General features: G+C 40.8%; 1 protein-coding gene across 7 annotated transcripts in view; it reads right to left on the reverse strand.

The window, feature by feature from the left end:
• Nucleotides 1–12,133, reverse strand: part of HDAC7 (histone deacetylase 7) — a 439,476-nt gene that overhangs the window by 50,625 nt on the left and 376,718 nt on the right. For all 7 annotated transcript variants that reach the window (XM_073663183.1, XM_073663180.1, XM_073663181.1 and 4 more), the window contains 4 exons: nt 11,791–11,963; nt 9,152–9,236; nt 8,109–8,220; nt 436–554 (listed from right to left, as the gene is read on the reverse strand). In XM_073663183.1, the coding sequence (XP_073519284.1) occupies nt 436–554; nt 8,109–8,220; nt 9,152–9,236; nt 11,791–11,916 (442 nt within the window). In that variant the 5' untranslated portion in view covers nt 11,917–11,963. The remainder of the gene's footprint in view (nt 1–435; nt 555–8,108; nt 8,221–9,151; nt 9,237–11,790; nt 11,964–12,133) is intronic.

Here is a 12,133-nt window from a genome sequence, read left to right on the forward strand (position 1 = left end):
CATCGTTGCATTACATTAGGCATTGTTATTATCCATTGTGTATTTCTGGCTTGGGATGTAAATTATTAACCATCTACTGTCTGTTTGGATCAGATTGTAGTGTCATCTCAGTATCTTTATGTGTTATCCCAATCACCAACACTATGTCTGTTTATAATTATTTTATGTGGTTCTAGCCAGTTAAGACAACTTTGTATGATATGTCATAGATAGAAAAAAATCTATCTACAGTAATGTAATGAATGTTTAAGATTGTAGTTTGTGTTTCGAATAGTTTTTGGTGAATTTTCACTATTTTTTGGGATGCTGTGTTTTGTAGGTATTAATTGTTTATTTCATATCACTTGGGGGCTGAATAATGCATGCTATAAGCTGTACAAGAATATAGGATAGTAATTTGGGCAAAAATCCTGTCACTTTTTATTAAGAAAATACCTGTTCTCCGGAGGGGAAGGCCATGTTCAGAAGTGTTACAGGTGTTGGGTGCAGCCTGAGGAATGAAATTATTGGCGATGCTTGGAAGATGGTTATTTTTTTCTGTCGTCTCAGATGATCTAAGGAAAATATTAAATGATTAAATATCAGTAATTATATCTAATGATTACAGATTGCCAGCACATCAAAGCTAATTCTTTTTTTGGTTACAGAAATTATATTCAGAACTAAAGCTCAGTCTGAGTATGGACAGGAATGGAGGATGATAAGGAAGGTGTAACACTATTGCCGGCGCCCCTGCATGGTTCCCCTTCCCCCTCCATGCAGGTATGCCTGCATACTCACCGCCCCGGCCACGCAGCGAGGTCTCTGTTTCCTTCCTGGTTCTGAGTCCCGGCAGTGTGCCTAGTGCACGCACGCACTGCCCTGTTCTTAAAGGGTCAGTGCGTGCAACTGCAAGATGGCTCCCAGCCAACAGCTGGGAGGCATCCAGTTTAAAAAGCACCCTCCCCAATAAGGAGGTGTAGAAACAACACAGAATCATTAGGTACTTTGGTAGTCTACTAGTGAGTAGTGAGTGCAGCAAGTGCTGCACCCGTAAACACTGATCCTTGTGTGGCCAGTCCTGAACCCATAATCCCTGGTCCCTGTGCGGCCGGTACCTGAACCAGTATCCGAGACCCATGTATCTGAATGTATGTCTATCCGAGTATGCCGTGTATCCAGACTGTCCTAACAGTCTCCGAATTAGCCCTGTTTGAGACTTGGTGTCAGTAACCGTTCTACCCGTAGATCCTGAACCTAATATTCAGAAAAGAACCCGAGTCCGTGTCAGTAACCGTTCCGCAGAGGATCCAGAACCTAGCAGTGTGAACAGACCCAGAGTCCTATCCGTGTCTGAGTACCTAACCCCTGCAGTCATCAGCTGCAGTACCGGGAACTGACTAGGAGTGGTACCTGGCGGCTACCTGCAGCCAAGCCTGACTCCACCATCAGGAGCTCCAGTGAACACTAGGCAGCTGCTTAGCTACCCCCCTCCTAGGCCTCCTAGGTAAGCCCGGTCCAGTGGCACAGTGAGTCCACGAACCATGTGCGCCACCTGCATGTGTAACACAAGGTTGGGATACACATGGGATTATTAGTCACCCAGTAGGATCTTGTTATCTCCTTAGTACCTTAGAAAAATCTTTAGATTTGAGAGTCCTCAGTGGTTGATACCTTTTAATGGCTAACTGAAAAGATGGTAACAAATTGCAAGCTTTCGAGACTACTCAGGTCTCTTCATCAGGCATAGAATACCACAAAATCTGAAGAGTCACATATTTATACACAATAAGACACACAAGAAAAAAAAGATACAATAGGTAAGACAGGTGACGAAAAGCAGAGTTATTATGGAAGAGATAAACAGTTCTGGCTATAAATATTTTAGCAGTTAATAGATAAGGAGTGTGAAGGTTTTATTGTCCTTTGACCAGGTCCAGTGTCAAAACCTTTTAATACTAGTAAGTTCATATCTTTTATGCTGTGATCAGGGGAACAAAAATGCTTGGCTGCAGGCAGATCTATTCTTTTTTCTTTTATTGTGTGGCGATGATGATTCATCCTTGTTCTAAGTTTTTGCCCTGTCTCCCCTACATAAAGACCCCCAGCTGGACATTTGGTACATATAATTAAGTACACTACATTAGATGTGATACAGCTGAACGTACCTGGGATCTTATAGTCCTGATGTGAATTGGGGATCTTTATCTTGTCTGTGGTCGTTATAAACGGACAGGTTTTACATTTTTTCTGGTTGCAAGGAAAGGTACCTGTAGCTGGTGGAGATGACAGGGAGCTTCTGACAATGATGCTTCTTAGATTTGGGGGCTGCCTGAAACACAGAAGTGCGGGGTCTGGAAATATGGATTGTAATCGGGCATCTTTTTGTAGTAAGGGTTGTAGTTTCCGTGCAGCTATCCTTAGCGCCTCCAGGTTTGGATTGTAGGTGACTACTAGAGGCACCCGGTTGTTTTCTTGTTTGGTTTTGTAATGTAGGAGATGATTCCTTGATATTCTGGTGGCTCTTGTAATCTGGTTCCCAATTGTTCTTGGATGGTAGCCCTGATTCAAAAAGGTCTTTCTGAGGCCATCAAGGTGTTTGTCTCTATCCATCTGGTTGGAACATACCCGATTGTATCTGATGGCTTGGCTGTAAACAATCAAGTTTTTTATGTGTTTTGGATGGAAACTGTCCCATTTAAGGTATGTAGGACGGTCGATTGGTTTCCGGTACAAGGATGTCTCTATTTCAGTGTTCTGTAGCTTGATGATGGTGTCCAAAAAGTTAATTTCAGTACAGGAGTAGTTGAGTGTTAGGTTGATGGTGGGATGAAATTGATTAAAGTGTTCATGGAGCGTCTTCAGCTGTTGCTCAGACCCCGTCTAGATGATTAAAATATTGTCAATGAAATGATAGTAGGCCAGAGGCCTGATGGGACATGGGGACAAAAAGCCACTTTCAAGCTTGGCCATGAACAGATTTGCGTATTGTGGAGCCATTTTACTTCCCATTGCTGTACCAGTTTCCTGTAGATATACAGTACAGACCAAAAGTTTGGACACACCTTCTCATTTAAAGATTTTTCTGTATTTTCATGACTTTGAAAATTGTACATTCACACTGAAGGCATCAAAACTATGAATTAACACATGTGGAATTATATACTTAACAAAAAAGTGTGAAACAACTGAAAATATGTCTTATATTCTAGGTTCTTCAAAGTAGCCACCTTTTGCTTTGATGACTGCTTTGCACACTCTTGGCATTCTCTTGATGAGCTTCAAGAGGTAGTCACCGGAAATGGTTTTCACTTCACAGGTGTGCCCTGTCAGATTTAATAAGTGGGATTTCTTGCCTTATAAATGGGGTTTGGACCATCAGTTGTGTTGTGCAGAAGTCAGGTGGATACACAGCTGATAGTCCTACTGAATAGACTGTTAGAATTTGTATTATGGCAAGAAAAAAGCAGCTAAGTAAAGAAAAACGAGTGACCATCATTACTTTAAGAAATGAAGGTCAGTCAGTCTGAAAAATTGGGCAAACTTTGAATGTGTCCCCAAGTGCAGTTGCAAAAACCATCAAGCACTACAAAGAAACTGGCTCACATGAGGACCGCCCCAGGAAAGGAAGACCAAGAGTCACCTCTGCTTCTGAGGATAAGTTTATCCGAGTCACCAGCCTCAGAAATCGCAGGTTAACAGCAGCTCAGATTAGAGACCAGGTCAATGCCACACAGAGTTCTAGCAGCAGACACATCTCTACAACAACTGTTAAGAAGAGACTTTGTGCAGCAGGCCTTCATGGTAAAATAGCTGCTAGGAAACCACTGCTAAGGACAGGCAACAAGCTGAAGAGACTTGTTTGGGCTAAAGAACACAAAGAATGGACATTAGACAAGTGGAAATCTGTGCTTTGGTCTGATGAGTCCAAATTTGAGATCTTTGGTTCCAACCACCGTGTCTTTGTGGAATGCAGAAAAGGTGAACGGATGGACTCTACATGCCTGGTTCCCACCGTGAAGCATGGAGGAGGAGGTGTGATGGTGTGGGGCTGCTTTGCTGGTGACACTGTTGGGGATTTATTCAAAATTGAAGGCATACTGAACCAGCATGGCTACGACAGCATCTTGCAGCGGCATGCTTTTCCATCCGGTTTGCGTTTAGTTGGACCATCATTTATTTTTCAACAGGACAATGACCCCAAACACACCTCCAGGCTGTGTAAGGGCTATTTGACCAAGAAGGAGAGTGATGGGGTGCTACGCCAGATGACCTGGCCTCCACAGTCACCAGACCTGAACCCAATCGAGATGGTTTGGGGTGAGCTGGACCACAGAGTGAAGGCAAAAGGTCCAACAAGTGCTAAGCATCTCTGGGAACTCCTTCAAGATTGTTGGAAGACCATTTCCGGTGACTACCTCTTGAAGCTCATTAAGAGAATGCCAAGAGTGTGCAAAGCAGTCATCAAAGCAAAAGGTGGCTACTTTGAAGAACCTAGAATATAAGACATATTTTCAGTTGTTTCACACTTTTTTGTTAAGTATATAATTCCACATGTGTTAATTCATAGTTTTGATGCCTTCAGTGCGAATATACAATTTTCAAAGCCATGAAAATACAGAAAAAACTTTAAATGAGAAGGTGTGTCCAAACTTTTGGTCTGTACTGTATGTTGTTATCAAATTCAAAGTAATTGTGGGTGAGGATGAATTCTGTAAGTTTGACCACAGAATCAGCAACAATTCCTGTATTTTCTATGAAGATTTTGCAGCCATTTAATCCATCCTTGTGTGGGATATTAGACTACAAAGATTCCACATCCATGGTGGCCAGGATGGTTCCTTCTGGTAGAGGACCTATTGCTGCTAGTTTATTCAGTAGGTCTGTCGTGTCCTGAATGTAGCTGGGTGTACTCTTTACCAGTGGTTTAAGAACACACTCTACCCATCCAGAAACTTGCTCAGTAAGGGTGCCCACAGATGAAGTAATTGTTCTTCCTGGATTTCCAGATTTGTGGATTTTGGGGAGCATATAGAATGTCCCTATTCTTGGACTCTCTGGTATAAGGTCATCGGCTCTTATGGATTCGTCAGGCAGACACGATGCCAACTTGTTTAGTTCCTTGTAATAGTCCTGTGTAGGATCAGACTCCAGTTTTTTGTAGTAGCGCGTGTCCATCAGTTGTCTGTTTGCTTCCTTCATGTAGTCTGATGTGTTCATCATGACTATTGCACCACCCTTGTCAGCAGGTTTAATGATGATTTCTTTGTTTGTTTTCAAAGATTGTATGGCCTTTCTCTCCTGGGCACTGATGTTGGATGCTTGTCTCCTGTTTGTGTCTAAGATGGTGGATTTTATCACATGTCTGAAGGAGTCTATATATGTATCCAAATAAGGGTTTCGTCCAGGTGGAGGTGTCCAATCTGACCTCTTCTTGGTTGTCAAGATCCCTTTTCCTTCAGTTAGGGTGGGTTCTGAATCTTCTGTAGCATTGAAGTATTCCCTCAGGCGCAGTCTCCTGAAATAATTTTCCATATCACTACAGAGTTCAGTTTTATCTAGGGCCTTAGTAGGACAAAATGAGAGTCCTCTAGAAAGCACAGCCAACTCTGCTTTGTTTGGTGTATAATCTGAGAGATTGATGACACAGTTAGATGCTTCTGTGTCCGGAATGGAGACACATCCAACATCAGTGCCCAGGAGAGAAAGGCCATACAATCTTTGAAAACCAACAAAGAAATCATCATTAAACCTGCTGACAGACACATCAGACTACATGAAGGAAGCAAACTGGTGGACACGCGCTACTACAAAAAACTGGAGTCTGATCCTACACAGGACTATTACAAGGAACTAAACAAGTTGGTATCGTGTCTGCCTGATGAATCCATAAGAGCCGATGACCTGATACCAGAGAGTTCAAGAATAGGGACATTCTATATGCTCCCCAAAATCCACAAATCTGGAAATCCAAGAAGACCAATTATTTCATGTGCGGGCACCCTTACTGAGCAAGTTTCTGGATGGGTAGAGTGTGTTCTTAAACCACTGGTAAAGAATACACCCAGCTACATTCAGGACACGAAAGAGCTACTGAATAAACTAGCAGCACTAGGTCCTCTACCAGAAGGAACCATCCTGGCCACCATGGATGTGGAATCTTTGTATTCCAATATCCCACACAAGGATGGATTAAATGCCTGCAAAATCTTCATAGAAAATACAGGAATTGTTGCCGATTCTGTGGTCAAACTTACAGAATTCATCCTTACCCACAATTACTTTGAATTTGATAACAACATATATCTACAGGAAACTGGTACAGTGATGGGAAGTAAAATGGCTCCACAGTACGCAAATCTTTTCATGGCCAAGCTTGAAAGTGGCTTTTTGTCCTCAAGTCCCATCAGGCCTCTGGCCTACTATCGTTTCATTGACGATATTTTAATCATCTGGACGGGGTCTGAGCAACAGCTGAAGACGCTCCATGAACACTTTAATCAATTTCATCCCACCATCAACCTAACACTCAACTACTCCTGTATTGAAATTAACTTTTTGGACACCATCATCAAGCTACAGAACAATGAAATAGAGACATCCTTGTACCGGAAACCAATCGACCGTCCTACATACCTTAAATGGGACAGTTTCCATCCAAAACACATAAAAAACTTGATTGTTTACAGCCAAGCCATCAGATACAATCGGATATGTTCCAACCAGATGGATAGAGACAAACACCTTGATGGCCTCAGAAAGACCTTTTTGAAACAGGGCTACCATCCAAGAACAATTGAGAACCAGATTACAAGAGCCACCAGAATATCAAGGAATCATCTCCTACATTACAAAACCAAACAAGAAAACAACCGGGTGCCTCTAGTAGTCACCTACAATCCAAATCTGGAGGCGCTAAGAAGAGCTGCACGGAAACTACAACCCTTACTACAAAAAGATGCCCGATTACAATCCATATTTCCAGACCCCCCACTTCTGTGTTTCAGGCAGCCCCCAAATCTAAGAAGCATCATTGTCAGAAGCTCCCTGTCATCTCCACCAGCTACAGGTACCTTTCCTTGCAACCAGAAAAAATGTAAAACCTGTCAGTTTATAATGACCACAGACAAGATAAAGATCCCCAATTCACATCAGGACTATAAGGTCCCAGGTACGTTCAGCTGTATCACATCTAATGTAGTGTACTTAATTATATGTACCAAATGTCCAGCTGGGGGTCTTTATGTAGGGGAGACAGGGCAAAAACTTAGAACAAGGATGAATCATCATCGCCACACAATAAAAGAAAAAAGAATAGATCTGCCTTTAGCCAAGCATTTTTGTTCTCCTGATCACAGCATAAAAGATATGAAATTACTGATATTAAAAGGTAACTTCAAATCTCAAACAGAAAGAAGAATCTCAGAATATAAACTGATGGTGACCTTTAACACTTTCAGAGCAGGAATGAATGTGTCGCATGGATTATGTCATTCTACATCAACTAAGGAATGTGCTCCTCAGAATTGTGAGGCCATCACAACACTGGACCTGGTCAAAGGACAATAAAACCTTCACACTCCTTATCTATTAACTGCTAAAATATTTATAGCCAGAACTGTTTATCTCTTCCATAATAACTCTGCTTTTCATCACCTGTCTTACCTATTGCATTTTTTTTTCTTGTGTGTCTTATTGTGTATAAATATGTGACTCTTCAGATTTTGTGGTATACTATGCCTGATGAAGAGACCTGAGTAGTCTCGAAAGCTTGCAATTTGTTACCATCTTTTCAGTTAGCCATTAAAAGGTATCAACCACTGAGGACTCTCAAATCTAAATATTTTTCTATCTACTGGCTAACACGGTACAAGAATATATATTTTCCCTAGTACCTTAGATAAATTATTGCTTTTATATAACTAAATAGATTAGTCTTCCATTACTGTTAGCCCATAGAGAAAACCAACCCTCTCCACTCTTTCACACAATGTGACCACCTCCAAGGGACTCCCCAAATGAACTGAAATTATGCAAGATTGCAACAACAATTATTTCTCTCCATTTAATGAACCCTGTCCGCTCTTCTCCACTGTTCGTTAATGCAGTACACCAAAATATATATTTACCTGTTAGAAATGGCGGAGCTGATGTGATTCGTGGGGTTGTAACGGTCTACTTGCTGCTTGTTGCGTATCATCTCTGACAGTTTCTGCTTCACTGCTGGGCTGGCATTGGCACCTAGGACCAAAGGAAGCAAAGTTAGAAGTATAACAAATATAGCAGATTATAGACAGCTACAACCACTGATAAATGTGACTGAGCATGAATGGAAATAGGTTTGACGGCAGCTAAGAGAAAGGACTATCCAACCATTAAAATTTTACATGTGGTGAAATCCAAGTATAAATGTAATATTCTGTGCTGTATTGAATTCTCCCAAGATATGGAAAAGTCCAAATGAAGCAGACACTGGAATCCTACAAGGACCTTTTCCAGTAAATGTGCCCCACTTGTCCCAAACAACCCCTGTCCCTATGGCAGACAAATCTGTCCATTCGATGGTCCAGAATAATCGACAAGCCAGCAACATAAAGGTCTTGGATCAGTGAAATATGTATTTTTTTATTTACTATAGCTGAAATCACAGTGTACACGAACAGAGTTTTTTCTTTTTCTTTTTATTTCAAGTGTTTTTTATGAAAATGTAAAATATTTGCCAATGATGTAAAAACACATAACTATCCCAGTTGTTCTGCATTCCCCCTCCAGAGGGAGATCTTGTACTATGGTCATCAGCCACACACTTACTAGTGATGCAACTGTACCGATCAGTCCCGAGGCCAATCATAAGGGACCCACGACTCGTTTTATCATAGATACTTCTTTTAGTTACTTACTAAAGGTGAATTACTCATTTGTAATGTATGTGTTAAATAACAAGTACTGCTGAAAATGAAAAATTCCCTGTGATTGCCCAGCCGACCTGTCCACAACACAAGCTGCCATAAAGCATACTGAATTACCAGCCGAGCAATTATGGGGAATGTCAGATTTTATCACAGGTTTACAGCGTGCTATTACTGTAAACTCTGCATTAATTCCCTTTGCAGTCTGTCATTTACAATAGTGTATTAGATGTGATAGCGTAACATAATAACAATTCTCTTACTGCATTTGCTTTTGTCCTTGTTGACCAGCTGCCTGAGACTTTGGTTCTGTCGTCCATGATCGGCATTGCGACATTCCATGTTCAGCTGCAAGACAAGAACGGAGTTCAGACCATGGCGGTAGGAGACAGGATATCAGAGATTCATATGTGACATGGTCACTGCTGTGAGGGTACAGGCGATCAATCTCACAGGGTCATGTCCATTAGCAAATGTAAATGGGATATAGGTTTCTTCATCAGAAAAAGCGCCACCCCTGACCTCAGGGTGTGTCTGGTATTGCAGCTCAACCCCATAGGGCTCTAAACTTTTTTTTTCTCAACAAAACTAAACTAACAGAACATACAAAGACAGTATGGCAATATTCACGAAAGATAACAAAAGCCGCGACAAAGTCCTGGACCTGTTGTGCTGTAGTTACATTGCGGTGTCCATCGTTTTGCGAGCAAGAATATCACTCAATGCTCTGCTATTCTTGCAAATATGACTGACAGCATTGTGAACACAATTTTACATGAATGCAGGGTCGCCAACCGTCCAGAAATTCCAGGATAGTCCATAAAAAGTCCATAAAAAAGAAATGAAGGCGTTTGTGATTTTTTTTGAAGCTGAAGAAACTTATACAGATTATTTTGACTGTAATTATCATCATTTGACAGTGAATGCAGATGATGTCTTCATATCAGAACTATGTCTATAGACATGTATCACTTATAATCATCATGATTTATTATGGTTTTCCAATGTGTCCGTAAAAAAATATTGACTTTGTGATAAGCTATCCAGAAAAAAATAAAAAGTCAAGTCGGCAACCCTGCATGAATGGGATACAATAATTGTAACTGTATAGACATGAACAGGTTAATTAGGTCCCAGCATGTAAGTATGTCCCATATGGTGGATCGATACTAAAGGATTAGAGGAGACCTCGTACACATCTTTGTTTATCAGAAAAAGATTTCAATCTCTTAAGGAGATCGCCATGTGAAAAATTGGGCTGGTCATATAAGCTAATTAATGACGCGTTGTGGATGGATACAGAAGCATGCACCATTCAGCTCCGTACAACACATAGACCAGAATAGTGCATGGTGGGATTGTTTCCATTTAGTCTGGACTTGTGGAGAATGTGTATGTTAACAAAAACAATACACAAAGGTTAATATAGAAAGATACAAAAGTCAATATCACTACTTTATTTCTACTTACTGATTTGTGATTGATTTTAATTGTCTATTTATATTTATGCCATGTTTTCTAGATAAACACCTTGCCATGATTGGTGGGCTCTTATAAATTGGCCAATCTGTAAGGTAAGTGCCTTCATTTTATAAGTATATTCTAAGTAGCAGTAATGCAGTCCAAATGTCATATATTCAATGTTGCATACATCTTAGTGCATAGAGCGCTGCTGTATTCTTTTGATTGTATATTGTGCAGACTTGCCAGCTTGCACCTGTTCACACTTGCTTTATTCTTTTCAGAGGGCTGGTCAGTTTTTTGTAGTATATTATTAGAGATGGTAACTGCCTCCATATTTGGCTGAGCGCTCCTCCCATCAGCCTAAAGCTGTTTCTAATTAATGCTGGATACTACCTGTCCTTTCTATTTGCAGGCTTTTAGCCTGGGAGAGGCATGTTTGATAATGTCCTATCAGAGAACGGATGCTTTATCGTAGCTGCTGGGCTCTCATGAATTTACCAATTTGTGCACTAAGTACCTTTATTTTATAAGTATATTCTATATAGCAGTAATTCAGTTTAAATTTCATATATTAAATGTCTGCAAACATGTTAGCGCATAGACTGATGCTTTATTCTTTTGTTATATATAAACATATATATATACACACATACATATATATATATACATATATAATTAACAAGGATGAAAGATAAAAAAATCAATCCCACTAACTAATGTCTACTTACTTATTTGTGATTTTACTTGTTGCCTGCCCTTACTTACATCTTACCCATTTATATCTAAGGCATGTTTTTTGGGTATGCTCTGGATATGCTGGGTATGTTTAGGTATTTTTCCAGGTTTCTGCCCCCTCTCCCGCCTCCTTTCAGTTCTTTTCTTTGATTCCTAACCTTTTTAGTGAATTAATTGACTTTATTAAATCATGCTGGTATTAGTTCAGGGTGGTAGACTCACAATCGGGCCATGACTTCCGACACTTGTATGGATGCTAAAAATGTGCCGACATTATAACTATCAGCTTTAGTGTCAATGCACACTGCGTCTACTGTACATTTAAAGATATATGCCAGAAAAAACTCCAGGCATAAAAGTTAGATGCATACACAGTGTCCCATCCACTCGATGAAAGCCGAAAATGTGTCCTTTTTGGCCTTGGTCTACGTGGTATCTCCTCGAGGACTGCACTGAATGCAGACTAACAGAGCTGTCCGCCGGAGGTATACTGTATAGAAAAAAGAGAGGGGTCGCTCACTGGTCTATTCGGGTGCTCTGAAGAAAAAAGTAATCTCAATTGCAAAAAGAACTTCGGCACTCCATACATGTATGGAGTGCCGAAGTTCTTTTTGCAATAGAGGTATACTGTATGTCAGGAGCGTAAATGTACGACTGAAGGCATAAACACTGTATGCACAGACAGGATGGTGATATCACCTACCCTAAGCTTGTGGTCCATGTGCTGCGGGGACGTGATGGTGGAGAAGAGGGCTTGCTGGGACGGTTTCATGTTGAGAAGAGCAGCGTCAGGCCGCGGGTTAATGTGATGGATGACGTGAAACTCCATAGGGGTAGGTTGTGTCAGGACTGTGCTTGAGGGAACAGTCAAATCCACTGCAAAACAAATCATCAATAATCAAATATTAATTTCCAATCTCCAAGAATTCCCTGCTTGTTTGAGATTTATGTTTTTACAATATGGAGAAACAGAAAATTGCTATTTTATTGTTGTTCGATGCCGCTGACTTCCACAAGACATTGTGTCCCCACATACCTGCGCGGGT

This window comes from Phyllobates terribilis, unplaced genomic scaffold (assembly GCF_046119375.1).
Source record: "Phyllobates terribilis strain yellow unplaced genomic scaffold, ASM4611937v1 Scaffold_2__4_contigs__length_985480577, whole genome shotgun sequence".
Classification (NCBI taxonomy): Eukaryota; Metazoa; Chordata; class Amphibia; order Anura; family Dendrobatidae; genus Phyllobates; species Phyllobates terribilis.